Source organism: Ovis canadensis, chromosome 20 (genome assembly GCF_042477335.2).
Source record: "Ovis canadensis isolate MfBH-ARS-UI-01 breed Bighorn chromosome 20, ARS-UI_OviCan_v2, whole genome shotgun sequence".
NCBI lineage: Eukaryota > Metazoa > Chordata > Mammalia > Artiodactyla > Bovidae > Ovis > Ovis canadensis.
This window is the reverse complement of record NC_091264.1, coordinates 43,745,877-43,773,485: the sequence shown is the minus strand read 5'-3', so window position 1 is coordinate 43,773,485 and position 27,609 is coordinate 43,745,877. Positions and strand designations below refer to the sequence as shown.

The window sequence follows — 27,609 nt, the reverse complement described above, 5'->3', positions numbered from 1 at the left end:
CTAGCTATGAAAATCTGAGTTTACTTCAAATTTTAGAAGTAAGTAGCAATAATGTTACTTCCCTCAATTGAATTTTGTGTCCATTTTTCTCTTTTACAATAACAGACTAATGGAACAAAATAATGAAACATCTGAGGGAGATTTTATTTTGCTTGGATTCTCAGACCAGCCTCAATTGGAGGCCATCCTTTTTGTGGTCATTTTGATATCCTATCTTTTGACCATCCTGGGCAACACAGCCATTATCCTGGTCTCCTGCCTGGACTCCAAACTTCACACACCCATGTATTTCTTCCTCACAAATCTCTCCTTTCTTGACCTTTGCTTAACTACCAGCATCGTCCCACAGTTATTGTGGAACCTGAAGGGACCAGCCAAGACCATCACATCAACAGGCTGTGCCATACAACTCTACGTGTCCCTCTCACTGGGTTCCACTGAGTGTGTTCTCCTGACCATCATGGCATTTGATCGCTATGTAGCAGTCTGCAGACCTCTCAATTACACCAGTGTTATGCACCCATCATTTTGTAAGTCCGTAGCAGGAATAGCCTGGCTATGTGGAATAGGAAACGCTCTTATTCAAGGAACCATCACCCTTCGCCTTCCTCGCTGCGGACATCACCGTGTGCACAACTTCTTATGTGAAGTGCCTGCCATGATCAATTTGGCCTGCTTTGACATCCATGCAAATGAAGTCCAGCTTTTTGTAGCCACATTAGTTCTCCTCCTTCTTCCTGTGGCATTGATATTGGTCTCTTATGGATTCATCGTGCAAGCAGTAACAAAAATTAAGTCATTCCAAGCTTGGCGTAAGGCTCTAGGGACCTGTGGTTCCCATCTGCTGGTGGTGTCCCTCTTCTTTGGGACCAGCTCAGCCATATACATTCAACCAAAGAGATTCTATGGCCATAGCCAGGGGGAGTTCCTTACACTCTTCTACACTGTTGTAACTCCCACCCTGAACCCCCTCATATATACTCTGAGGAACAAGGATGTGAAAGGAGCCCTGAGAAGAATGCTGAAACTAGAACAAAATTCCTAAGGAAAAATCAAGGAAACAGTGACTTTTCATTGAGGAAAATTATTAAGGAGACCTAAGATTTAATAACTACTCCCAAGTGACTGCTTACCTTTCTGTCTGTATTTACCAACAATATGGCTACTGTGGTTTAGAAAAAAGAAGCACATTTAGACTCTACTTGTGTATCTCATGGAACTTCATCTGTGTGTATGTGTGTGTTTTACAAACATATTCATACTTTCTTCTATTAAATGTCTTTAAAGGGCATATCCCAGAATAGGGAGATTTAGTGATCTACCCAATATGTATGTGCTTACATATTTGATTAGGGAATTAAATAGTGTTTAATATGAAACAGAAAATGGAAAAGTATGTATTAGCATGAGGAAATTACTGTTCTTTTGTAAAAAAAAGCCCTAGTGTGATATTGTTTAAAACATTCTACCACAGTATCCCAATTCTTTCAAGGAAAAAAAAAAACAACAACAACAGAACAAAACTTGAAAATATGGGCTCTTTTTACAGTAATGTACCAGATTCGTGAATCTACTTAAAATGCTATCAAGGAAGAAAAAGGTTTGCTTTTAAATGAAAGCAACAGAAATAATTGTTAAATAATTATAGAAGTTACTTAATAATTTAATGAAATACTAAAACTAATGTAACTTAATGTAATCTAATTTCAAATGGACCAAGGTTCTACAGGGCAAAACCTTGTATTGAATCTTACTCGATGCTATATTTCTTATTTCAGGATCTCTGAAACTGTAAAATACATGGGTTCTGAAGCCAGACTTGGTTTGAAACTTTGCTCTTTCTATTTATTAGCTATGTAAAACCTTTTGTTCTTTACTTAATCTCTCTGTTTCTCAGTTTAATCACCTCACAGGTTTGCAGTGAGAATTAAATACATTAATTCATGCAATGTACTTTAAAATGACTCATGGCTCTTGTAAGTGCTGAATAAATCTTAAAGATTATTAAATACTTTCAAAAACACTATGGTGTTCTATAACCTCCAAATTCTGCAGTCTTCCTCCATCCTTCTTAACTTGTGCTTGGTTTGTTTGCAATTGTCTTGTATTCTGCATTGTCCTGTACATTGCGCTTCTTTTTCATTGTGCTGAAAACGTTGAGACCAACCAATATCTCTCTTTACTTCACTTCTCTTTAGATCAGCACCAATTTTCACTTCTTAAGAGCCAGTTTAGATTGTGTAATCTGTGCTGTAGAGAATATGACTGATATTTTGGGTCAAAATGCTTGAGTTCAAAACCCAATCTATCAAACTGATCAAGTAGATCAGTACTTAATACTTGAGTGGTAATAAGAGTTCCTAATTGACATGACTGTTGTGATAAATAAATCTGAGTTTAGCCGATGGTCTGTTATATATTAATAGAAATCACACAATAATTAAGGCTATTTCTATACCACTTTTGTGATTTAAAAACTTGTGTTGACTTGATAGACCTTAACCATCTGATCTCTCTGATAGAAACTTTCACCACTTTCCAAAATCATTTTAATAACCTTTAAATAGACCAAAGGATCCCCATTCCTTTTCATAACTCCTCTAACTCAGCATAAAATCTAAATATGAGTTCTACTTCACAGTTAGGTCTACCTGACGCTCACATGAATATGAAAGTCTTCTTAATCTTATTCCTTATTGTTATCTTAACCCTTTTCCTCCATCTTATTCACATTCCATTGCCCTAATTCAGATTCTCTATCTTGATTTTAAATAAGTTTGCAAGCACGTGACCCTGAGCTGAAAAGAGTTTATGGATATATTTGGCGTGGAGATTATATTTATTTCAATAACTGTGAGTGCCTTCAGCTGTGAAATATGCTCTCTGCTGCACAACAGACCTTTACACCAACCCAAGCAGCTCATGTAGTTCACCTTCTAGTCTCTTAGACACTTGTTGTTATCTGTGACTGAATTTCTAAAACCTCCAAACTGTTTCTTCAAACCTTTCTTTTCTCCATGACAAGTTTGATTATTCCATAAAATTATTTTCCATATAATTCTACTTTTCTAATTTAAGTGGCTTCAAATGATTGCTGTTCTTTAGTTGCTAAGCCTTGTTCTACTCTTTTGTGACCCCATGAACTGTAGCCCACCAGGTTCCTCTGTCCATGGGATTTCCCAGGCAAGAATACTAGAGTGGGTTGCCATTTCATTCTCTAGGGGATCTTCCCAGCCCAGGGATCAAACCTGTATCTCCTGCATTGGCAGGCAGATTCTTTACCACTGAGCCACTGATTACTAATGTCCAAAAACAAAAGTTCAGCCTAATAAATTTTAAGATTTAATTGGTTTTATTTAGCAAGTCATAAATCAAGTAGCTTCCCATCTACCAAGTAAAGAGAAGTTATACATAATAGGAGACTTTTATAGGCAGAAGGAGAAAAGACTGGATTGTTTCAGGTTCAGGTAAGCTACCTAGGGGGATGAAAAGGGACTATGTATTAGATTACCTCATTGGCACTGTCAACAAAAATTTAATCACCCTCAGCCTATCTAAGAAAGAATTGGAAAATTTTATTCCAGCCAAATTTAAGGATTATAACCCAAGAAGAGCATCTCAGAAAGCTCAGAGAACTGTTTCCTCATTAGAAGTCAAAACACAGTTTATATGTTTCTTGAGACAGAGGGCTGTACATCAAATGATATATTCTTGACAGATTATATAATCAGATTTTACACCTTCATGGTGAGTCATATGACCCTAAACAAGATCAAGAAAAAATGTTGTATTTTAAGGAGTTGTCTTGTGGCTGCCTTTATGGATAATCAGGTGTTCCTGCCAATGGGACAGGTTTAATCAGCACATAACGTAGAGACACAATTCACGGTGTGGGGAAAGGGGAGGCTAAGGGCAGAGAAGAAATTTTATTTTTAAATTTTTATAGTACTGTCAGAAAATATTAATTTTATTTCAGTGTATTGACAGGAAAATTCCAGACTGACTAGCTAAAACCACACTCCTGAAGGAGGCTGTAACTACAATTAGGTTAGGTTTTGTGTCTCGGTTTACTTTTCTGAGCTTAGCACAGTGACTCCATCTCGGGTTGGTCATTCCTTTTTTAAATAAAGTATCAGTAGCACAGAATTCCAGGTTCTCTAGCATTATGATCTAATGTATCCCTTATCTTCTACAACATGCTGTCATTCGTCTTTTGTTCTATTAGTATTTAAACACCCAGCAGTTTCTTAATATTCAGGGCAAGTTATTGAACTTGTAGGTAAAATGATTCCATTATAGTAAGTGGAACAATAATACCAAGTTCCTAGGGTGGTGAGTGATAAGTGAGGTACCTCATTTAACATGTTTGGCAGAGTACCTGCTACCTAGCAAAACTCAGTCCATGTTCACCCATGACATACTAACAGTAAAAGTACTCATGGGTGTGATTATAGTAGAAGAATGACAATTTTATTCCTTTATCCATCCTTCCTGTACCATGTAGCAGTTCTTTCCCTGCTCCTGGATTACATCTTTAGAATGTCCCATAATCTTTCCAGCCATTTTCAAATGTTAAGTCAACTTTTAGTAATAAAGTGTTTTCACATTAGTAATTAAAATGTCCACTGTCGAGTGACACTTAATTTACATGTAAAGATTCTGTGTTTCCTGAGCTTGAGCCAGTTCCCATCTGAGACCTTGCAGTGGGGATTTGGGTGAGGTCAGTCCCTGCTTTCCATCTTGTGCATCTTCCTCTGTGCCTCTAGCTGATAAGTGTAGTTTCTGAACTTGCCAGGGTAAACCTGTGCAAAGGGAAAAGGGGAATCTAGGCTGGAATGTTTACTAGTCTCTGTAGTAAAAGACTGACTTTTCCATTTCTCACATTTATGTTATTTTTAGTCAATTATCAGGCAATTATTAATGTGAGGTCAACTAGCTAACTTCATCAGTTATCAGGGGAGTACAAATTGAAATCATGAAATATACAACCAGATTGGCTAAAATTTAAAATACAGAAAGTATTAAGATATATTTGTATCTTCAATTCATATATACAAGATTTCTTTTTGTGTATTCTCAAATATACAAATATTCAAGATTACAATTCAATTTATAACCTTCAATTACAAATGTAACAGAATATATTTGTAAATAGCAGGTACATATATGGATAATATAGATTATATTATTAGAAATTTAACATGAATATGGCAGAAATGAGAAAAAAACTCAGCATTGGGTGGTAATAAGGGCCGACTTTAAATATCTCTGTGGTTTGGCCTAGATGGAAACAACAGTGAAAAATCAGAGGGACAAAACTCTCTTTCAGGATCATCTCCTGGGACAGTTCTTATGATGTTACAGGGCCTGATATTAATTGCCATGTTGGGAGAACTGTTTCCATGGAACTTTTCCATATTTGGTGTTCTGTATCCTTTCCAGTCTCTCCTGACTTGCTGACCTTAAGGAAGCTCCATCTTAAATAACAGTCCCTAAAACTAGTACATGGGCCTTCAGAGCTCATTTCAAAGTAATAATAATTTGAATCCTATGACTTAAAGTTTTTTTTCACAATGAGAGTATCAGTATACCAAAAAAAAAAAAAAAGGAAATCTGGAAATGTTCCTCTTTTAACTTATTTACATCTTATGATGCCTTGCTTTTATATCTACATCATGCTTTTGACTCTTAACTTTTAATGGCAAATTGAGATTCTATTTTAAAGTGATGTTCATCCAGGTGTGAAGATCATATGGTACATGAGTGATGATAAATTTTGCATCATAGTGGAATAGAATCCTTCTAGAAACCTAAAGTAAACATACTGTTATAACTTTCTGTATAAATAAGGAGCAAGTTCACGGCTGAATTGATCTTTCATGGTATTTCTGTTGAGGTATTGCATATATGTGTGGGGGAATGTGGTAGGAGTTAAAAGACAGGAGAAATTCTCATTTGAGAGGATAAGGTAGCAACCTGCAGTCTGAATTAAAGAAAATCAAACAGACCTGGGTTTGGCTTTTTGTTACTCCTTTGATAGGAAAAATGAGTACTTTTTAGGGGACTAAATAGTTGGGAATTGACCATGAATTATAGAATCGAAGGAATTATGCACATATGCATGTATTTGTATTTTTGTGCATGCATATGAAGATATATAATTGTGAGAGTGTTTGTAAGAAAAATATGTCTGTATGATATAAACTGGTTTGTTCCTTAGAGGTCCTTTTGTATGCTCATTTTACTGTTATTTACTTTTGCTATTTTGAGTGATCACTCAGTGACATCATGCTGCTGTTGAATGTCTAGATCTCACACTGGATGCTTCCCTTAACTTCTTTCCTTTTCACTGGGTTCTTCTAAGTATCATTTTTATGAGATAAGTTAAATCAATACATCTTATATATAAGAGTATATTTTACATCCACGATTAATTTTCCCAACAAGTAATAAAACAATTTTAGGATATGCAATTATTAAGGAAGAATTTTGAAATCTGACTGATTTTCACTTATGACATGTAAAAGTACCTGTTTGTCTTAAACAGGAAATAGAGCTATGGTCTTTGGGAAATAAGGTTTGTATCAGTGAATATACTTTAAACATTTGCATTTATAGCTGTTTGGACTTTTTAAAAGTCCGTTACAAATCCTGGCCTTTTAATCTTCCTGAAGATAAAAATTCAATGTGAATTTGAAGTGCATTGAAGCAGCCTTTTTCATCCCATCAAAGATGCTTCCTTTCCTGATCCTCATTCCTTTCATCAGATTCAACCACCTCTTCTTTCAACACACAAGACAGGAAAGCTGACTCCCTTTCTCAACACCACACACCAAAGAAGGCAAGGAGGTTTGCTCTGAATATGTTCATGAATTTACATCACTAATAAGTGGTAGGACAAATGAGTTGACTAATCCTTAAAGGAAATAGATTTTTGAAATCATGTATGCATAATGATTAAATATTTAGATATAAATGTTAGTATTATTCCTTTCAATAGCCAAATGTTTGCCATTTTATAGGAAAAATAATCTCTATAATCTCCAGAAGTGGGCTGTTATTTATATATATGAAAATCCTGGGGAAAAATGCCCAACTCAAAATTACAGTTGAATAATTGAAGTATTATTTATACATATTATACATCAGTATTACTAAGTTTTCCCCATTTAATTTGAATGATTTTTCCTAAGCTATAAATTGATCATATGCATTTTATTCTTCTGCTATTCTTTATTTTTTGTGATAAATTTTATCTCACCTTCTAATAGTTATCTCTCAAGAAAATTCTTTCTTCTAAAATTAGCCATCATGTACCTCTCTTTGTAGTCTGGGCTTTATTGTCATTTGCTGCAGCTTCTGAAGGACACTGCCAAAATTTATTCTATGGAGCACAGTAATTTCTCTCAGAGTCAGTGTTTCAAGGAGAAATTTTAAAAGGTTGATCTTGGCTTCCCTGGTGGCTCCACTGGTAAAGAATCTGCCTGCAATGGAGGAGGTGCAGGTTAGATCCCTGGGTCAGGAAGGAGGAAATGGCAACCCACTCCAGTATTCTTGCCTGGAGAATCCCATGGACAGAGGAGCCTGACATGCTTACAGTCCATGCAGTTGCAAGAGGCAGACACAACTTAGCAACCAAACTATCACCACCACCACATTGTGACCAGAGGCCAATACATTATCCTTTCTCTAAATTCTTACAATGTTTTCCTCCTTTTTGTGAACAGGGTGATGGGCATGAACAGTAGCAGTGTCAAAGAAGACTTTGTCCTGGTGGGCTTCTCTGATCAGCCCAACCTAGAAAAGATACTCTTTGTGGTTGTTTTGGTATCGTATCTCCTGACTCTGGTGGGAAATACAGTCATTATTCTGATCTCCTCTACAGACTCTAAACTCAGAACACCCATGTACTTTTTCCTTACTCACCTCTCCCTAGTTGATATCTGCTTTACTACCAGTATTGTCCCCCAGCTGCTGTGGAACTTAAGAGGACCAGCCAAAACCATAACAGCCCTGGGCTGTGCTGTCCAGCTCTACGTCTCTCTGGCTCTGGGCTCCACTGAGTGCGTCCTCCTGGCTGTAATGGCTTTTGATCGCTACGCTGCAGTGTGCAAACCTCTTCACTACGCAGCTGTAATGAACCCACGGCTGTGCCAGGCTCTGGCAGGGCTTGCGTGGATGAGTGGAATAGGAAACACTCTCACCCAGAGCACTGTTACCCTCTGGCTGCCTCACTGTGGACACCGGTGGCTCCATCATTTCTTCTGTGAGGTACCCTCAATGATTAAACTTGCATGTGTAGACATCCACGCCAATGAGGTCCAGCTATTCATTGCTTCATTGGTCTTGCTCCTCTTGCCCTTAGCACTGATATTGATGTCCTATGGACATATAGTCAAGGCAATTATTAGGATCAAGTCAGTCCAGGCCTGGCGCAAAGCCCTGGGGACATGTGGATCCCACTTGATGGTAGTATCCCTCTTCTATGGGACCATTACAGCTGTTTACATCCAGCCCAACAGTTCTTATGCCCATACGTATGGGAAATTCATCTCCCTCTTCTACACAGTAGTGACTCCAGCCCTCAATCCTCTCATCTACACACTGAGGAATAAAGATGTGAAAGGAGCACTGGGAAGACTTTTTCACAGAGCCAGAGACCTAGGCTCACAAAAAAAAATGAAGCTGAGCATGAAGAGGTCAATTTTTTGATGGCAAAATGAAACTGAAAGTCATCTTGTGCATTCTTTCTCTAAAGAAACACTAACCTATAAGGAACACACACAGTCATCACAGTCTGCTATTCGGCCTCAGAATCATCTGTCCTCGCAACCTCTTTCCCAGGCTTATTTTGGACCCTTTGAAGCCGCTATCTCCCCACACCCTTTAATTGTCCATTATTCACATAATTTCTGTTTCTTGCCCTCCCTTCCTGCTTTTCTTCAACCTTCCTTCCCTTTTTCCACTCTTCATTCTATTTTTCCAATTGTTCTCTCCTGTATTACCCCTTGCCTTCCCTTCCCTCCCCTCCTTTTTGTTGCTTCCTTCCTTTCCCTCTTTTTAGTCTTTCATTTCTTTCCATTTTTATGAGGTGCTTAACAACTATTTCCCTGGCTGCTTCTACACTATATCCTTCCCAACAGTATTCTAACAATTCCTCGAAACAACTCTGTCTAAAAGTAACTTCCCATTTATCACAATAAAGAGCTTTCATTTGCTCTGTGGTGTCCAGTGAAGCGAATAGACTCTAAATGTGTGGATTTTAACTCCACAACTTCCTTTCTGAGCTTGTGCAAGTTTTATTAAAGATTTTTTGTATCATATTTACTTAGGAGTAAAAAATGAATGAAACGTCATTATTAGGTTTATCAAAAGATCCAAAAGGCAACGTAGTGTAAGTTTAAGAGGCTTTTCTTTGTTCATTTGTAAGGCAAGTGCCTGACTTAAGCTATGATTATGGAGGCATCCACTTCAAATGTTCTTAAAAAGAACCATTGCTAATCACATGAACAGATAAAGAGCCAGGCTGCCCCCAATCCCATACTCTTAGACTCTTTTGTTTCAGAGATCTTGATTGATTCTGGGTAACTGACATTTTGGGCCACTTGTTTTTCACTTTCTGCTCTTTTAATTTCCTCTCTTATGTTTTCACCAATGAAGAGGGAACCAAGAAACCCAAGGCCACCACCTTCAGCCTCATTGAAAGCAAAACCCTAGACCTGCTCTCTCTCTATCCAAGACCAGACTTGCTGTGTATACTCTTGAACTTGTTAGTAATGAACCTTGTTCTTTTTTCAAGTTTCTCAGTGGTTATTGTTGAGGACATCTTGCAATCAGAATAAGGACCACAAAGGGCTAATCCAGCCACAACACTGTTTACCCATAGGCTGAGACCAGCACAAAACAATAAGTAAAGCATATGCAAAAGGTGATCAATAAATAGCAATTACCATCTTTTCAATCTTCTGATTTTCTGATCATAATATTCCCTCTATTTTAGTCTATATATGCTTACTGCTTACAGTTATGTTCAATTTACATAGTCAATAATTAGTTACTGTCAGGCGAGTGTATTCTCCTTGGTTTTTGTCTCATAACAACAAAGATTTGAAGTGACGGACATTAAAGCCCCCTCAGCATGTCACAGTTCTTGGGTCTTGGACAGACCCTGTTATAGCTCTCGGGTCTCGAATAGACCGTGTTATAGCTCTTAGACAAATCAGTGTTACAGAGTGTTACAGCTCTATTTTATTTAGAAGATAGCTGGAAAATTCATCTTCGAGGTGTGAGGGCACTTCGATCCAAAGACTCAAAGAGAAGAGGGCCCCAGCACGCGGGAGAGAGAGAGAGAGCCCTTTGGCTCCTCTTTTATATGTTTTTTTCCTTCCCCCTGGGCCTGCACTATGCAAATTGGGCTTAGCCAGGAGTGCTGTTTTACCTGAAGTCTTCACTCCGGTCCTCGGACCTTCCTTTGACCTTCCTTTGTTCTATCTTCGAGGACTTTTCCCTTCCTTGTCTTTTAGCCACCACCATTTTGGACTCCTTTTCCCTATTTCAACTTCCACTGGATCATGGAAAAAGCAAGAGAGTTCCGGAAAAACATCTATTTCTGCTTTATTTACTATGCCAAAGCCTTTGACTGTGTGGATCACAAGAAACTGTGGAAAATTCTGAAAGAGGTGGGAATACCAGACCATCTAACCTGCCTCCTGAGAGATCAATATGCAGGTCAGGAAGTAACAGTTAGAACTGGACATGGAACAACAGACTGGTTCCAAATAGGAAAAGGTGTATGTTAAGGCTGTATATTGTCACCCTGCTTATTTAACTTCTATGCAGAGTACATCATGAGAAACGCTGGACTGGAAGAAATACAAGCTGGAATCAAGATTGCTGGGAGAAATATCAATAACCTCAGATATGCAGATGACACCACCCTTATGGCAGAAAGTGAAGAGGAACTAAAAAGCCTCTTGATGAAAGTGAAAGAGGAGAGTGAAAAAGTTGGCTTAAAGCTCAACATTCAGAAAACGAAGATCATGGCATCCAGTCCAATCACTTCATGGGAAATAGACAGGGAAACAGTGGAAACAGTGTCAGACTTTATTTTTGGGGGCTCCAAAATCAGTGCAGATGGTGACTGTAGCCATGAAATTAAAAGACGCTTACTCCTTGGAAGAAAAGTTATGACCAACCTAGATAGTATATTCAAAAGCAGAGACATTCCTTTGCCGACTAAGGTCCGTCTATTCAAGGCTATGGTTTTTCCTGTGGTCATGTGTGGATGTGAGAGTTGGACTGTGAAGAAGGCTGAGCGCCGAAGAATTGATGCTTTTGAACTGTGGTGTTGGAGAAGACTCTTGAGAGTCTCTTGGACTGCAAGGAGATCCAACGAGTCCATTCTGAAGGAGATCACCCCTGGGATTTCTTTGGAGGGAATGATGCTAAAGCTGAAACTCCAGTACTTTGGCCAAGCCATGCGAAGAGTTGACTCATTGGAAAAGACTCTGATGTTGGGAGGGATTAGGGGCAGTCGGAGAAAGGGACGACTGAGGATGAGATGGCTGGATGGCATCACGGACTCGATGGACGTGAGTCTGAGTGAACTCCGGGAGATGGTGATGAAGAGGGAGGCATGGCGTGCTGCGATTCATGGGGTCGCAAAGAGTCGGACATGACTGAGCGACTGAACTGAACTGAACTGAACTGAACAGTTACTCATTTATATCTGGACGGAAAAATAATCACCTGAGGAGAGCTGTTCTGAGAGACTGCTTCCCAGGCCTGAAGTCCTCAGAAAGTCTGCCAAATAAAACAGAATTCTAAAGAAAGAAAGAGAGAGAATGAAAGAAGATGAAAAATAGTCACCTGAAAATGTGGCAAAAATAAGTTAGTCCATTTTATTTTTGTCTTCATAATATGGAAAAAACATGTTTATTTTCTCTGCTCAAAAAGTGTGACACATTTGCTTTCAATGGTGACAACAGAACCTAAGCTGTTATTTCCGAAAGGACAAGTATAGGAATGTGGTAGTAAAGAATATTTGAACTCAGAGATCAGACTCTATGTCCTGTCTCCATCATTTATTTCCCAACTGCATATCTCCATGTAAATCACTAAGAATTTCTAACCCTCATTTTCTCCATTTCTAAACTAAGACAGCCTTAGAAGGCATATAGTAAGAATTTGGTCAATGTTAGTTACCATTAATAAACTTTGTTGATCTTGGTGATAAGCATGGTGTCAGACTGAGTGACCTTGATAGTAAATATATGTTTTCCAGGCATAAATTTTGTGGGTTGTTGCAACTCACAACTCTACTAGTTTCAGTTATGAAAATCAAATGAGTTCTGCTTTTGACATCTAATCAAATATGTTGGTAAGTTGTTTCATTCAAACATGCTTTTTTTTTTTTCATAGACAAGCCAATAGCAATTAGTCTCAGTTCAGTTCAGTCACTCAGTAGTGTCTGACTCTTTGCGACCCCATGAATTGTAGCATGCCAGGCCTCCCTGTCCATCACCATCTCCCAGAGTTCACTCAAACTCATGTCCATCGAGTCAGTGATGCCATCCAGCCATCTCATCCTCTGTTGTCCCCTTCTCTTCGTGCCCCCAATCCCTCCCAGCATCAGAGTCTTTTCCAATGAGTCAACTCTTCGCATGGCGTGGCCAAAGTACTGGAGTTTCAGCTTTAGCATCATTCCTGCCAAAGAACACCCAGGGCTGATCCCCTTTAGAATGGACTGATTGGATCCCCTTGCAGTTCAAGGGACTGTCAAGAGTCTTCTCCAACACCACAGTTCAAAAGCATCAATTCTTCGGCATTCAGCTTTCTTCACAGTCCAACTCTCACATCTATACATGATCACTGTGATCTAATAATTTTGAATCAATTATAATATCTAAGTCTTGCTTTGATTTTCGTGGTTTTCCATTGCCAGAGCCGAGGGGAAAATGTGTTCCTCATGGAAACTCTCAACAAAGATATCTCTATTCCTAGTCCACTTCATATTTGCTTATAGTTCACCTCCCAACCTCCAGACTGAATTCATCTACTATAATAGTAACAGATGAAGTCTTTATTGGCAAGGTTCTCCTGAAAAGCTGTATCAGCAGGATCCATTAATCACCTGTATAATTATCCATATTTTTTCTCTTAATTTTTATAACTGTAAGCTGCGTCTTTCTTCCTATTATCCTCACAGTTAACCTTTTTAATTTTCAGTTACTTAATTTCTCACATTAAACCTAAATCAATAAGAAATTTATACTAAAGAAAATGAACCTGTGATCGCTACCGTTTAAGAACTCTCCTTAAGATGAAACCGTGCACTAAGAACCGACAAACCGAGTCATAAATCAACATATAAGTTTATCCCTAATTTACTCAATCAGTAATAACTTATGCACCATTGTATGTTTATCACTGTGAAGAATTAGAATATCCTAGAATTAATGAGGAATAATATATAATGCTGCTGCTGCTGCTGCTAAGTCGCATCAGTCTGTGCGACCCCAGAGATGGCAGCCCACCGGGCTCTCCCATCCCTGGGATTCTCCAGGCAAGAACACTGGAGTGGGTTGCCATTTCCTTCTCCAATGCATGAAAGTGAAAAGTGAAAGTGAAATCGCTCAGTCGTGTCCAATTCCTATAAAATATATTTCATGATTTATGAAATGATTAAAATTAATTGAAGATCATGATAGATGCAAAATACAAGGGCAAGTATATCAAATATCTATGTGTTTAAGAAATTCATACTAAAGGATAGATCTATTGTAATTGCTTCATAAATCATGAAATTTATTTTATAGGGGATTCCTGAGGTTCCCTTATAACTCAGATGGTAAAGAATCTGTCCACAGTGCAAGAGACCGGTTCAATCCCTGTGTTGGAAAGATACCCTGGAGAAGGAAATGGCAACCCATTCCAGTATTCTGGCCTGGGAAATACCATAGATGGGGGAGCCTGATGGGCTACAGTCCATGGGGTCGCAAAGAGTCAGACATGACTGAGCAACTATCACTTTCACTGTTTATTATGTAGTACTTTGAAGGAAGAGATAAAACTGCAAATATACATGGAATCAAGAAAGTTGCTTTCCAGGAAAGAATATCCTGAATCTGGTAAGGCTTAGAGGGCATAATCTTTGAAGGATGAAAATCACATCATTGGCTTCCAATGATATACATCAAGAATAAAAATAATATGGCACCTTACATTTTATAATTGTATAAATCTTTGCTGAATAAAAAGTTAAGGTGCATTTTTCCAAGCTTGACATATATTTTCTATTATTTTATCCTCATAACCAGCTATCTAAATAGATTTTTTGAAAAATGGTTCTGACTAAACATAGTAAATTTAACAAAAATATTTATTCCCATTCCTTTCCAAAAACCATAAAAATTGTATTAAATGAAAAATTGTATGAATCTGTAAGAACAAATCAAACTGGAGCCAAACTATGAGCAGAGAAGAGATCTATAAACATTAGGGAGATGGAAAGTAGGTGCTTGTGTGCTCAGACACTTCAGTCATGTCCAACTCCTTGAGACACCATGGACTGTAGCCCACCAGGCTCCTCTGTCTGTGGGAATTCTCCAGATAAGAATACTGGAGTGGGATGCCTGATTCTCCTCCAGGACTCATCCTGACCCAGGGATCAAACTTGAGTCTCTGTTTTAATCTTCTGCATTGGCAGGTGGGTTCATTACCACTAGCAGTGGAAGACAGTAGGTGATTTATAGAGAAAAGTATGACATCTGACTGCTTTTAAAAGATTGGGAGGCAGAAATAAAACACAGCAGCCAACATCCAATGCCTCAGGAAATCCTATTATCTTCAGTTTCAAAGATATCCAGAATTTCACTACTTCTCTTGCTAAGACCCTGCTCTGAGTCTCCATCATCTCTCAGCTAGATTGCTGTCTTAGCATTTGTTTTTGTAATCACTTCCATGCTTCCAGGGAATTCTAGGCACAACAGATATTCTGAAATTCAAGGTCAATCATTCATCTTCTCATTTCTCTTTTTAAAGCCCTAAATGTCTAAACACAGGAAAAGCCCAAATTTTTACAGTGGCATCTACTGACCTCATCTCCCAACTCCCTCCTGACTCACTCAGCTCAGCCTGTTGGCCTCCATGTTGTTATTAAAATACACCAGGTAAGGCCTTTGCCATTCTCTGGCTGGAAAGCTTTATAACTGCTTGGCTCACTTCTTCCTCTCCTTCAAGTGTTTAAATCTCACCTTCTCAAGGAGAGCTCTCCTGACGGCTCCGTTTAATTCTACCATCTGTCCATCTCATCCACCGGATGCTTCTCTTCCTACTCTATGGTTTCTTTCACCCAGAGCACTTTTCCTCTTCTGAAATACTCTACAGCATAATTTATTAGGCTTATTTGTTATTATCTTCCTCCTTCCCCTTAAATTTTAACTTCAAAGAGACAACAATCTTTGTTACTGGCTGACACATTCTAAGTGCATGGAGTGGTATCTAGCACTCTTAAGCAATGAGTGACTGTTTGAAAATGTTGAAATAATTTAGAAATATTCAAGAAACTGCCAGGTAAAAACTCTAGAAGAGCTGAATGTACTTTCTTGTCATAACAGAAAATGGAGGTTGAGAGGATATGGAATACTAGCTTCTGCTGTTTGTTTTTTTAAACTATGTAGAAATATTTGACTTCATATTATTTACATATATCTTTGAGAAATCATTGAGTAAAAAGTCAAGTCTTATGAAAAATAAAGAGATGCATATAAGGGGAATTTGGTTAAGGTAAGATGTTGGTTTATTTAATTTCAAGCTTTGAAAGTGAGTGAAAGTGTTAGTCGCTCAGTTGTGTCCAACTCTTTGCAACCTTATGGACTGAAGCCCACCAGGCTCCTCTGTCCATGGGATTCTCCAGGCAAGAATACTGGAGGGGATTGCCATTCCCTTCTCCAGGACATCTTCCCTATCCAGGGATCGAACCTAGGTCTCCTGCATTGCAGGCTTTAAGCACATTTTTTTCACAGCTGTCAACATATTCTCTTTATATCCCTCAGGAAACCTCCCATGAAGGACACCATAGTTGTGTAGAGTTGTTTTATCCTTATTATTGTTAAAAGTTTAAAAAATGTGAAAAACCTATATTTCTTGAAGATAAGAAATACACATAGTAAGACTATTCATGGGGCAAATAAACTTCTCCTTGCCTCCTGACTCCATGATTGCACTCTGCTCTTCCTGATAGCTTCTGTATACAAACTGGCACACTTAGGGTATGTGCAAGTGTGTTTTTATACATACATTTATTTATACATGTATGCTGATAGATAAATAAATAGCATCTTGTGTCATCAGTACCCTCCTGTAACTTTTTTTCTCAAATATATATACCTTAGAGACCATTCTAATTCTATAGCCATAGACTTGCCTCGTTAATTTTAATAAATACATAATGTTACTTTGTAAAGACATATTTAACAACTCCAGGGCTGGTAGACACTTATGATGATTGTAGCCTTTTGCTAATGCAAACAGTGCTGCAGTAAAGGTCTTTGCACATCCGTCTCTGCATGCCTTTGTGAGAATATCTGTCTGGGTGAATTCTGGAAATGGAAATGCTGTGTCAGTAGATGTACATTTTTGCACATAGTATATAGTCTTATGGGATTCCCTGGTGGCTCAGATGGTAAAGTGTCTGCCCGCAATGCTGGAGACCCGGGTTCAATCCCTGGGCCATGAAAATCCCCTGAGAAGGAAATGGCAACCCATCCAGTATTCTTGCCTGGGAAATCCCATGGACAGAGGAACCTGGTGGGCTACAGTCCACGGGGTCGCAAAGAGTTAGACATGACTGAGCAACTTCACTTTTCACATATAGTCTTAAAATACTCTAAAAAAAAAAAAAAAGCTAAAGCAAAATGGCTTTTCAACATGACATAAAGTATTTTGCTGTTTGCAATTTGATAAGCAAAAATTATTACCCATTTAATATAATTTGCATTTTTGTATGTATAAGAATAAACCACTTTATCATATATTTGAAAGTCAACCAGAAGCCTATGTCCTGTACCTTTGTTGTTGTTTCAGTTGGATCTTTTTTTTTCCATACTGATTTTTTTTTTTTAATAATTGACATGTATATGTTGAGTTTAGCCTTTTTTAGTCTTTCACATGGGACTTCCCTGGTGGCTCAGACAGTAAAGAATCTGCCTGCAGTCTGGGAGACCTGGATTCATCCCTGAGTTGGGAATATTCCCTGGAGAAGACAATGGCTATGCACTCCAGTGTTCTTGCCTGGAGAATTCTATGGACAGAGAAGATGCTTCACAAATGTTTTTGGAAGTTTATCACATTTTTTGTTTCATTTTGTGTATCTTATTCGTCTTTACAGAAATTTTTATGTAACAAATGCTTCAATCATTTTAAGCCCTGAGTTTTAGTGATATTTTGAGTGACTGTAGATCTTTTGTATGCTATTATCTTGTTTCCACACTTAAAGTTTTTATTGTTTTGGAGTTAATTTGAAGGTAGGAATTTATGACTTTTTAAAAAGATTTTAATCAGTTGGCACAATCACATTCTATTAAAAAACTGTCTTGATGACATGAAATTATAATAATATAAAGTTCTACCTTTATTGTAAAATAAACCTTCGTGCACATTTGGGTTTATTTCTGAAGCTTGATAGAAATTCCTCTCAAAAAATTAATTTCATATCATAATCTGAAGCCAAGTAGGTCAGGAGTTGAATGACCAGAATTTTTATGATAAAGAAGTACAAAGTCTGGCTTTTGGAGTTATTTGTCCAAAATTACAGATTTAATATTTATAAACAATCACAGCAGCTATATGTCCATTACTTTTCCTACTCCATATGTATTGTGAAAGGAAAAAGGAAGGCTAATACAGCAGAGACATTAGATAAAAACATGTTGAATTTTAATTTTGACATTCAAACTGGGGAGTCTGGATTAGTATTACTCAGTAACTTGGAGGAAGAAAACCTAGATCGAATTTAGAGGCACTAGTTTTATTCCTGGTTGAGTCCCTTGGACTTCAAGGAGATCAAACTAGTCAATCCTAAAGGAAATTAGTCCTGAATATTCATTGAAAGGACTAATGCTGAAGCTGAATCTACACTACTTTGGCCACCTGAGGCAAAGAACTGACTCATTGGAAATGATCTGGATGTTGGGAAAGATTGAAGGCAGGAGAAGGAGACGACAGCAGATGGGATTGGTTGGATGGCATTACTGGCTTGATGGACATGAGTTTGAGCAAGCTCCAGGAGTTGGTGACGGACAAGGAAGCCTGGTGTGCTGCAGCCCACGGGGTCACAAAGAGTTGGACATGAATGGGCGACTGAACAGATTCTGATTCTACTTGGCTGTATATTTTGGGCAAGTTATTTTATTTTTCTGAGTTTTAGAATTATCATTAGCTAAACCTAAATTTTGGAGAAAGAAATAGCAACCCACTCCAGTATTCTTGCCTGGGAAATCCCATAGATGCAGGAGCCTGGTCTGGTGGCCTACAGTCCACAGGTTCGCAAAGAGTTGGACACGACTGAGCAACTTCACTTGCAAACCTAAATTATCAAAATGTATACCCCTAATTTATACAGTGACTATGACTACCTAATAAATAGACATCTTATGTTGATTAAATAGCTTTTATAATAAATACAAATATAGAGTGAGAATGAGGAGCCACTATGGTGGTGAAACATGAAAAGAATCATAATTTAGAAAGATTATTTTTGCAACTATACCTAGTTATCCTATTTTTCTCAGAATAGTAAGCATATGTAAAGTATAGTTTTACCTATTTAATATTGCATAATATTAATGTAGTTATTAATATATTGACATACATTAATGTATTAATATAATATATAATATATAAATTAATCTATAATATATAAAATTATATATAATATCTACATACCATATACTCTATCTTAATGTAATTATCAATATGTATTAATATAATTATTAATATAAAATATCAACAACTACTAAGTCTTATAGGAATTGATTTGGTTTCCTCTTAAATAACTCTCCATACTGATATGCCCAATGTTTGTATATCATTAGAAACATTTCCCTGGTTGTCTTTGCAGTTGTCTCACCTTCTAGTCCCTCTGGTTTTTTCTCCTGGACATGCTGGTGGTATAAATGCTAATTATGCTGAATCTCAGAGGTTTAAATGGAAGGATGAGCCAAGATAGGAATAGCATGACAACTCCTGGGAGAGCTTCCTGTGGATCTATGAATTCTATGGATAACCTTAAATTGAACTTAGCTTCTTAAAGTTGACCCTTCAGTAGGTCAGAGAGAGCCTGGCTGAAACTCTGCAGAACTGAGAAGAAATGCAAACAGAAAACCAAGGTCTGGGTATTATGGTATTGTTTCAGCCACAGGTCAGTCTCCCGTAACTCCCCCACTCTGTCATGCACTGAACAACTGATGAATTACAGCTCAACATCAAGTAAGTGCAGAAGGAATTTGGGGAGGTAAGGATAGTAAAAAATCAAGTCACCTTGCTCTGTCATTGGTTGCTTTATAAGATGGAGTAAAGGGACCATTCAGCAGTAGAATGCTAAGTGATTTTCTTTAAATTTTAAAAGGTTGATTCCACAGATGCATATATTTTTGTTTGAGAGGAGAACAATGAAATTAGGAAAAGTGTACAGACCTAGGATTCAAAATCTTATTTTATTCAAATTTTTGCTTCTGAATTTTCTAGGTTTATATACTTGGGTAAGTCCTGTAACTTCTTGCTGTTCGAGTTTCTTCTCTTCTATCATTAAAAAAAACTTTTTTACTTTAGAAGGTTATTATAACAAAACAAACATACATGTGAGGAAGATTGCTATATGAGTACCAAAGCAAATATATATGGGTGTGTATATATATATATATATATATATATATATATATATATGTATGTATATATATGGTTACATATATGTTTATGGGAAATTTGATATATTCTGGTGTTTCTAAATCCTAGGTATACATTATTTTATTATGAGGACAGCTATGGGAAAATATAAATTTACTATTAGTGTTAGGTACCTTTGGGACTTTATATTTTCATTTAAATATTTTTAGGTGTGTTTTTTCTTATCACTTCTCTAGATTAAAACTACTTTTGTATTGCAAAGTTTGTGAATAACAAGATATTGATTTTGTCTAGATAGCAATTAAGCTCTGAAGGTCCTATTATTCAAACAAATCAGACTGTTTAAATCTATGAAATTTAGAACAAAGGAATCCAATAGGCAGAGAGCATGGCATTGAGATCACAGCAAAGATCCTCAGATAATATCTGAAATAAATTAGAGGTGAAATGAATTGTTTTTATTTTGTCATAACATATTATATTTGAATCATGCTTATGAAGTTGTTAAAGAGTATATCAGGATGCAAACATCTATAAAAATGGCCAATGTTTCTTAAGCCATGTTTTAAGATACTTCTTTCTTGCTGCCCTTTCATTCCTTTGCAGGTCCTATTTGTGGAGAAGCACAAATTCTTCTGTCTTCCCAGCTCCATTTTCTCATCCTCTGGGGGGTTCATCAGCATTTCCTTTAACTTCCTATTTAGACAAATTAAGCTCTACTAATCCCATAATTTTCATACACAACCAGAAAGGCAAAAACTCCCCACAGCCCTTTCCAGGCAAATTAACAACTACTGGTTTGGACTCACCCCTGTAATCTTTGCATTCTATTTTTTTCTGTTTCTCTCTCCTGTTGCATATTCAGAAGACACATTTAACTGATCATCGGCAATGTGTAGGACAAAACAGTATACTCTTTCTGTCTATGTATATCTTTTCTCTCTCATTCCCATTTTTCTTTCTTTTTTCTAAATAATTCTATCAATTCTTTTTTCTTTTTCTTTTTTTCTTTCTGCCCTTGCCACATAGCATGAGAGATCTTAGCTCCCTGATCAGGGATCCAACCCATACCCCCTGCAGTGGAAGCACAGAGTCTTAACCACTGGACCACCAGGAAACTCCCTCTTTCTCTATTTTCGTTCTTCATTTTCCCCCTCTTTACTTATCTGTTGCTATCATTTTATCATCACATTTTGTCACTATGTTTCAATATACCTTCAATGTTTAGGAATGCTATCAGGTATTCTGAAAACCAATGAAACATGCTACATATTTTCCTTTTAAAATTTTTACTCTTCCTGGAGTAAGTATGTGATTTGATTTTATTCATAACAGTCCAAGCTTATCTCAGAAACTTAAAGGCATGCTGGATCCATTTAGAGGGATATAAGAGAAAATAATAAAGATAGGGAAAATAGCATAGCAGTAATCTGTGAAAGGTAGGAGAAAATTTTCAGCTTTCTTTAGATTTGAAAATAGTGTCTGAGTGCACGTAACTACAAAATGAGATCCTGAGTCTTTATTTAGCAAGAAAGCAATTCAGAGAGGGTGAATTCTATAATTGTATCTTTTATGATTCTAATTGGAAATACTCATGTGCTCATTGAGGGGCATCCTTCTATAAAGTAACCCTGCAACACGTGAGTGATTTTTCTTTGATCAAAATGGATGAGGCAAAATTTGGTTCAGACATTATGTATCAAGATAAAAATGTTTCTCAATGTTGAATCAGGATCCTATGTTTTATTTCTATAATTCTCTAATCAACTGGCAATGATATCTGTGCCATCTCTTTGCAAATAAAATATAATGCCAAGCATAATCATATTTCCAAGATTCTATTTCTAAAGTCCCACTATCATATGATAAAAAAATGGGAGAAGAAAAGACAGTAGATAAGACCAGTTTTAAATGAAGAGTGTTATTCTACATATAAGGATAGGATTTATAAGGGGGAGTCTCAGAAGATAATCAACTTGACTTTCCATAGACGTTCACAGGCACTTGAAAATTTCCAGAAACATCTTTATATAATTTTACCATGTAAGTAGTCCTACTAATATTTCAGCTACTGTTTATATTTCCCTTAACATTATAGTTTTTTTCTTGATCCAATTATCATGCAGCAGTATGGAGTTCAAAGTGGCAATCAAAAGATTTTGATAAGTAAAATAAATGTATTTATTGATTGATTAGTTGCATTATTTTGGGAATGAGCAGAAAAGCCTTAAAATATTTGCTCCAAGGGTAAAACAGTGTGTATTTAAACTCTGCTTTAGTTTGGGGGTATGAAATGAAAAAGTGTATCTTGGTTCTGTTGTGATGAAATAGCAATGAAATGGATAGAGGTCATAAAGAAAAAAATAATAAATTCAAGGGCACTAACATAATTTAACATATAGGAAATCCAAAGGGAAGAGGTTCACAGTTGTTGGTTTCAATTGAATTAAAGTTAATTCAGTTCAGTTCAATTCAGTTCAGTTGCTCAGTCATGTCCGACTCTTTGAGACCCCATGAATCGCAGCACACCAGGCCTTCCTGTCCATCACCAACTCCCCGAGACTATCCAAACCCATGTCCATCCAGTCATTGATGCCATCCAACCATGTCATCCTCTGTCATCCCCTCCTCCTCCTGCCTTCAATTTTTCCCAGCATCAGGGTCTTTTCAAATGAGTCAGCTCTTCACATGAGGTGGCCAAAGTATTGGAGTTTCAGCTTCAACATCAGTCTTTCCAATGAACAACTAGGACTGATCTCCTTTAGGATGGACTAGTTGGATCTCCTTGCAGTCCAAGGGACTCTCAAGAGTTTTCTCCAACACCACAGTTCATAAGCATCAATTCTTCAGCACTCAGCTTTCTTTATAGTCCAACTCTCACATCCATACATGACCACTGGAAAAACAATAGCCTTGACTAGACAGACCTTTGTTGGCAAAGTAATGTATCTGCTTTTGAATATACTATCTAGGTTGGTCATAACTTTTCTTCCAAGGAGTAAGTGTCTTAATTTCATGGCTGCAGGCACCATCTGCAGTGATTCTGGAGCCCCCAAAAATAAAGCCTGACACTGTTTCCACTGTTTCCCCATCTATTTCCCATGAAGTGATGGGACCAGACGCCATGATCTTCGTTTTGTGAATGTTGAGTTTTAAGCCAATTTTTTTCACTCTCCTTTTTCACTTTCATCAAGAGGAAATTAAAATGTAGTAAATGCTTATTATGTTTAACATACACTCTTACCTCTATCACATGTTTACTCTTTAAGAGTAGACAATCCATCTGGTCAGGAAAATAGGACTGGTACAGAAACAAAAACAAATTGCATATATATATATATATATATATATATATATATATATATATATATATATATAATTTTTATAAAATATGGAGTGTACCAAAAGAGAATTACAAATAAAGTGCTCTAGAGAATTAGAAAAGGAGTGTGTAGCCATCCAGTTGTGTGCAACTCTTTGTGATCCCATGGAGTATAGCCCACCAGGCTCCTCTGTCCATGGGATTTTTCGGGCAAGAAATACTGTATTGGATTGCCATTTCCTTCTCCAGGAGATCTTCCCAAGTCAGGGACAGAAAAAAAGGAGAGTGGGGAATAATTTGGAACACTTTAGTACTTGAAATGGCCCTTACAGGATGGAAAGCAACAACGGTGTCTCATATCAGCATAAACGCCAGTGAGAGAATGAAAAGTTTGGATAAAATGGAATGGTTTGAGCCATGATTATAGGAGGCATTGAATCTAAGTCTGCATTTTAATAAAATATGTTACAATGTGGAGATGCTGAATTTTGAGCTGAGATGTGTGTGCATGATCAGATTTGAACTAAGGAAAGACTGTTCTACAAACATGTTAAGGTGCTTTGAAGATGAGAGAGCCATTGTAAATGAGCAGACCACTTTGAAAGCTATAAGCAATGGAACACTGAATTATTTTCACTCTGTCTGTTTTAACTTTTCTGTGTAGATATAAATTTAATGGATAGATGCAAGAGACAATGTTAAAGAATAGTTGGTCCAGTCTGACAACTTGGATGACACATCGGCAATTGTAATTCAAAGATGACAATTAGGATCCCCCCAAAATTGTGATTTTATAACCAGATCAAAGAAATCAGAAGTGTGAAAGAGATGGGTAAGAAGCTCTGTTTTAGAGTTAACAATTCTGAGCTTTGGTCTATGAAGCAAGCCCTTCTTCCTATGATTTCTCACTGTCACTCACCCCCCACACACACTGTCTAATTCTACAGCTCAATGACACTAATGTGAAAAAAAAAAACAAAAAACAAAAAAAAACAAAAAACACCTGACCAACTAAATCCAATAATTCTACCATGTTAAGGACACAAGAAGATATAATGTAAGGCCAATTAAGAGAATCAGAAAAATAAGTAATCAGAGGTTCCAGGGCTATTTTCCTAGTAGTCACATCATATTTATTATCTGTCAGTATTTATTAATTATCTGTTACAAATACCTTTCTACACTGTTTATAGATGCACAAAAATAAGGAAAGTCCAAGGTTTTAGGGAATTCATAATTTTGGAAAGAAATCAGCTATTGAATTATTAGCATATGAAAATAACTGAGTTTTAAATCACTTAGTCCTGTGAGATGCATATACTGCTACTGCTAAGTCACTCCAGTCTTGTCCGACTCTGTGCGACCCCATAGACGGCAGCCCACCAGGCTTCCCTGTCCCTGGGATTCTCCAGGCAAGAACACTGGAGTGGGTTGCCATTTCCTTCTCCAATGCATGAACGTGAATAGTGAAAGTGAATTTGCTCAGTCGTGTCCGACTCTTAGCGACCCCATGGACTGCAGCCCACCAGGATCCTCCACCCATGGGACTTTCCAGGCAAGAATACTGGAGTGGGGTGCCATTGCCTTCTCCAATTAGATGCATATAATTATGCTCATTTTAGAGAAAAGAAGATTGAAGTACAAAAGGATTAAATGACATTTCTAAAATCACTCATCTAGTAAAAGGAATCACTGGGATTTGAAGGAAGAAGGAAAATGTCTTTTATAAAGTAACTTAAAATGCAAGATTTGCCATAACCAGTGAATCAAACCTAAAAGATTTTAGAAAATAAAAAATAAATCAACAGAGTTTCCTTCAGAAATCTATAATAAAGGAATCATGTGATTTCAATGGGGGAAGAGTGAGATAGTGGCAACTCAAATGGTAGAGATATTATAATTAATAAGTAAGAAAACAAAAAAAGAAGGAAGGGAGAAGGGGAAATGTTTAATGTGCTCATAATTATCTTGAGGAATTAGAAATTTGTATATAAAAATAAGAGAAGTTTACTTAAGGAGCCAAGTATTTGAAGCTCTCTTTGGTGTTTTCACTCAGGTTAGAAATTGATTAAATTTATTTAGATATCTGTTGAGTAGCATTTCAGCGCAAACAAGTTTCCAGTGCTTGATTGTTTTGTGTGTATGTTATTTGGTTGAATTTTTTGTTTCTTCCTCCTACGTTCAAATTTTCTTAATAGGATCAACACTAATGCTTGGAAGAGGTAAAAGGAGTCCTGATATGCCATATTTTCACTGTGCCAAATCTATGACATGCTTTAGTTCCCGTGATGTTTCTGACTAGGATCAGTTTGAGGAAGATGAAGATACCAAAATGCCTCGGCTCCCCCTGGACTGCTGATCCACCTGCCTTCTTCATGCTGTCCTTTGCTCAACCTATATTTGGGAAACTCTGCCTTCTTACAATCTGTTTTCATCTATACTCTGATGTTTTTGTTAAATATTTATGACAAGCAAGGTTGATGGTAGTTCTATGGAAACTTTTTAGAAGAGAAGACAACAAAATCCAAAGGAATGATAACTAACTAGAAGACATTAATCACATAAGGAAAATTTCCCAATTACTTTGCTGGTTCTTTTTATTCTTTTATTAATAATCTTTCAACATTATACTGATAATGTTGGCTTGATATTTCATCATAATTGGAATATAGATGCAGATTAAAGCAGAAATGAGAGTTTCGTCTTAGCATCTCTGGTTTTTAGTTTCCAGTGACTTCCTTTTATCATTGATTCCCATCCTTAGAGAAGTGGGTGTTTAGAGGTCTCAGCTGGAATTTCTCCTATCAGTGCCAATATGTGGGTCAGTAATCAGAGCTCACTAGATGATTTTATCTTACTGGGATTTTCTGATCGATCCTGGCTGGAAACACCACTCTTTGCAATCTTTCTGGTGGCTTACATCTCTGCCCTGTTTGGAAATATCTCTGTTATCCTAGTTTCTCACCTGGATCCCCAGCTGGACAGTCCCATGTACTTTTTTGTCTCTAGTCTATCCCTTCTGGATCTCTGCTTTACTACCAGTACTGTCCCACAGATGCTAGTCAACCTTTGGGGACCAGAAAAGACCATCAGCTATGGTGGTTGTGTTGCCCAGCTCTATATTTCCTTGGCCTTGGGTTCTACAGAATGCATACTTCTAGCCATCATGGCTTTTGACCGTTATGCTGCTATTTGCAAGCCCCTTCGCTACCCAATCATCATGAACCAGAGACGCTGTATCCACATGGCCACTGGGACCTGGATTAGTGGCTTTGCTAACTCCCTTGTTCAGTCCACTCTCACCGTGTTGACCCCAAGATGTGGACAGAGGGTGATGGACCATTTCTTCTGTGAAGTTCCTGCTCTTCTGAAACTAGCTTGTGCAGATACCCATGTGAATGAGGCTGAGCTCAATGTGCTAGGGGCTTTGCTACTTCTGGTGCCCCTCTCCCTCATCCTGGGCATTTATGTGTTCATTGCCCGGGCAGTAATCAGAATCCGCTCTGCTGAAAGTCGCTGGAAGGCCTTTAATACCTGTGCTTCACATTTGCTGGTGGTCTCTCTCTTCTACTTTACAGCCATCACTATGTATGTCCAGCCTCCCTCTAGCTATTCACGGGACAGAGGGAAGATCATGGCGCTCTTCTATGGAATCATCACACCCACACTCAATCCATTTATCTATACACTGAGGAACAAGGATGTCAAAGCTGCCCTTAGAAGGGCACTAACTAAGGAATTTTGGGTCAGGACAAGATGATCTTTGAAGAGAAGACCTGAGAAGTAAGGATGACTGTTTCTGCCTTTCAAAGATTTCAGACATGGAAGTGACGAGAGGACAGTGTCATAAAGTTCACAGGTGAAACAGGACAAAGAAAGAAACCATCAACTCTTAATGATCTCCCCACAGCCTTTATCTACTTTTGAGACTGTTTTTGCAATATTGGATCTTACCAAGTCATATCAATTTTTTCCTAACCCTTAAGACTAGTTAACTTAGTTTCAGTGGAAAAACCTGGTGTAATAGCTAGAGAAAAGATATTTAGAAAGCTTTAAAAGGTATATTTGGCATATACTGTTTCTAAGTGAATCCCAAGTAAACTGGGAATGATCCCATGTTTTTAAAAAGGCCACTACTATCCTGAGTTAACTTTAAACAACATGTATTGACAGCATTTAGTCATCTTCTAACAGTCAATGTCCAATTATGTCATCCACCAAAGGCCCCAGAGGCAAGTGAAATCAAGAAACATTTAGGTCAAAACCATATAAGACAGATAGATGCAAAGGGAAATAAATAAAAATTTTAGACTCAGTGATTTTAAATGTTACTTTTGCCATAAACCTTAGCCAGTCTTACGCTCGTATGATAAACAACAATG

The 27,609-nt window shown here is 37.4% G+C and overlaps 3 protein-coding genes across 3 annotated transcripts; all 3 read left to right on the top strand.

Annotated features, from left to right (window-relative positions):
- Positions 1 to 109: 109 nt before the first annotated feature.
- LOC138425391 (olfactory receptor 2G3-like) lies at positions 110 to 1,045 on the top strand. Its single transcript, XM_069563204.1, has one exon. It carries the CDS (start codon positions 110 to 112, stop codon positions 1,043 to 1,045), a length of 936 nt encoding a protein of 311 aa, XP_069419305.1.
- Positions 1,046 to 7,731: 6,686 nt separating this feature from the next.
- Positions 7,732 to 12,432, top strand: LOC138425169 (olfactory receptor 2G3-like). Its single transcript, XM_069562772.1, has 3 exons — positions 7,732 to 8,661; positions 11,625 to 11,642; positions 12,421 to 12,432. Exons 1-3 carry the CDS (start codon positions 7,732 to 7,734, stop codon positions 12,430 to 12,432), a joined length of 960 nt encoding a protein of 319 aa, XP_069418873.1.
- Positions 12,433 to 26,042: 13,610 nt separating this feature from the next.
- LOC138425353 (olfactory receptor 2B2-like) lies at positions 26,043 to 26,987 on the top strand. The gene has a single exon (XM_069563138.1). It carries the CDS (start codon positions 26,043 to 26,045, stop codon positions 26,985 to 26,987), a length of 945 nt encoding a protein of 314 aa, XP_069419239.1.
- The last annotated feature ends 622 nt before the right edge of the window (positions 26,988 to 27,609 follow it).

Coding starts and splice junctions, on each gene's coding strand:
- LOC138425391 (XM_069563204.1), top strand. CDS start 110: ATGGAACAAAATAATGAAACATCTGAGGGAGATTTTATTTTGCTTGGA.
- LOC138425169 (XM_069562772.1), top strand. CDS start 7,732: ATGGGCATGAACAGTAGCAGTGTCAAAGAAGACTTTGTCCTGGTGGGC.
- LOC138425353 (XM_069563138.1), top strand. CDS start 26,043: ATGTGGGTCAGTAATCAGAGCTCACTAGATGATTTTATCTTACTGGGA.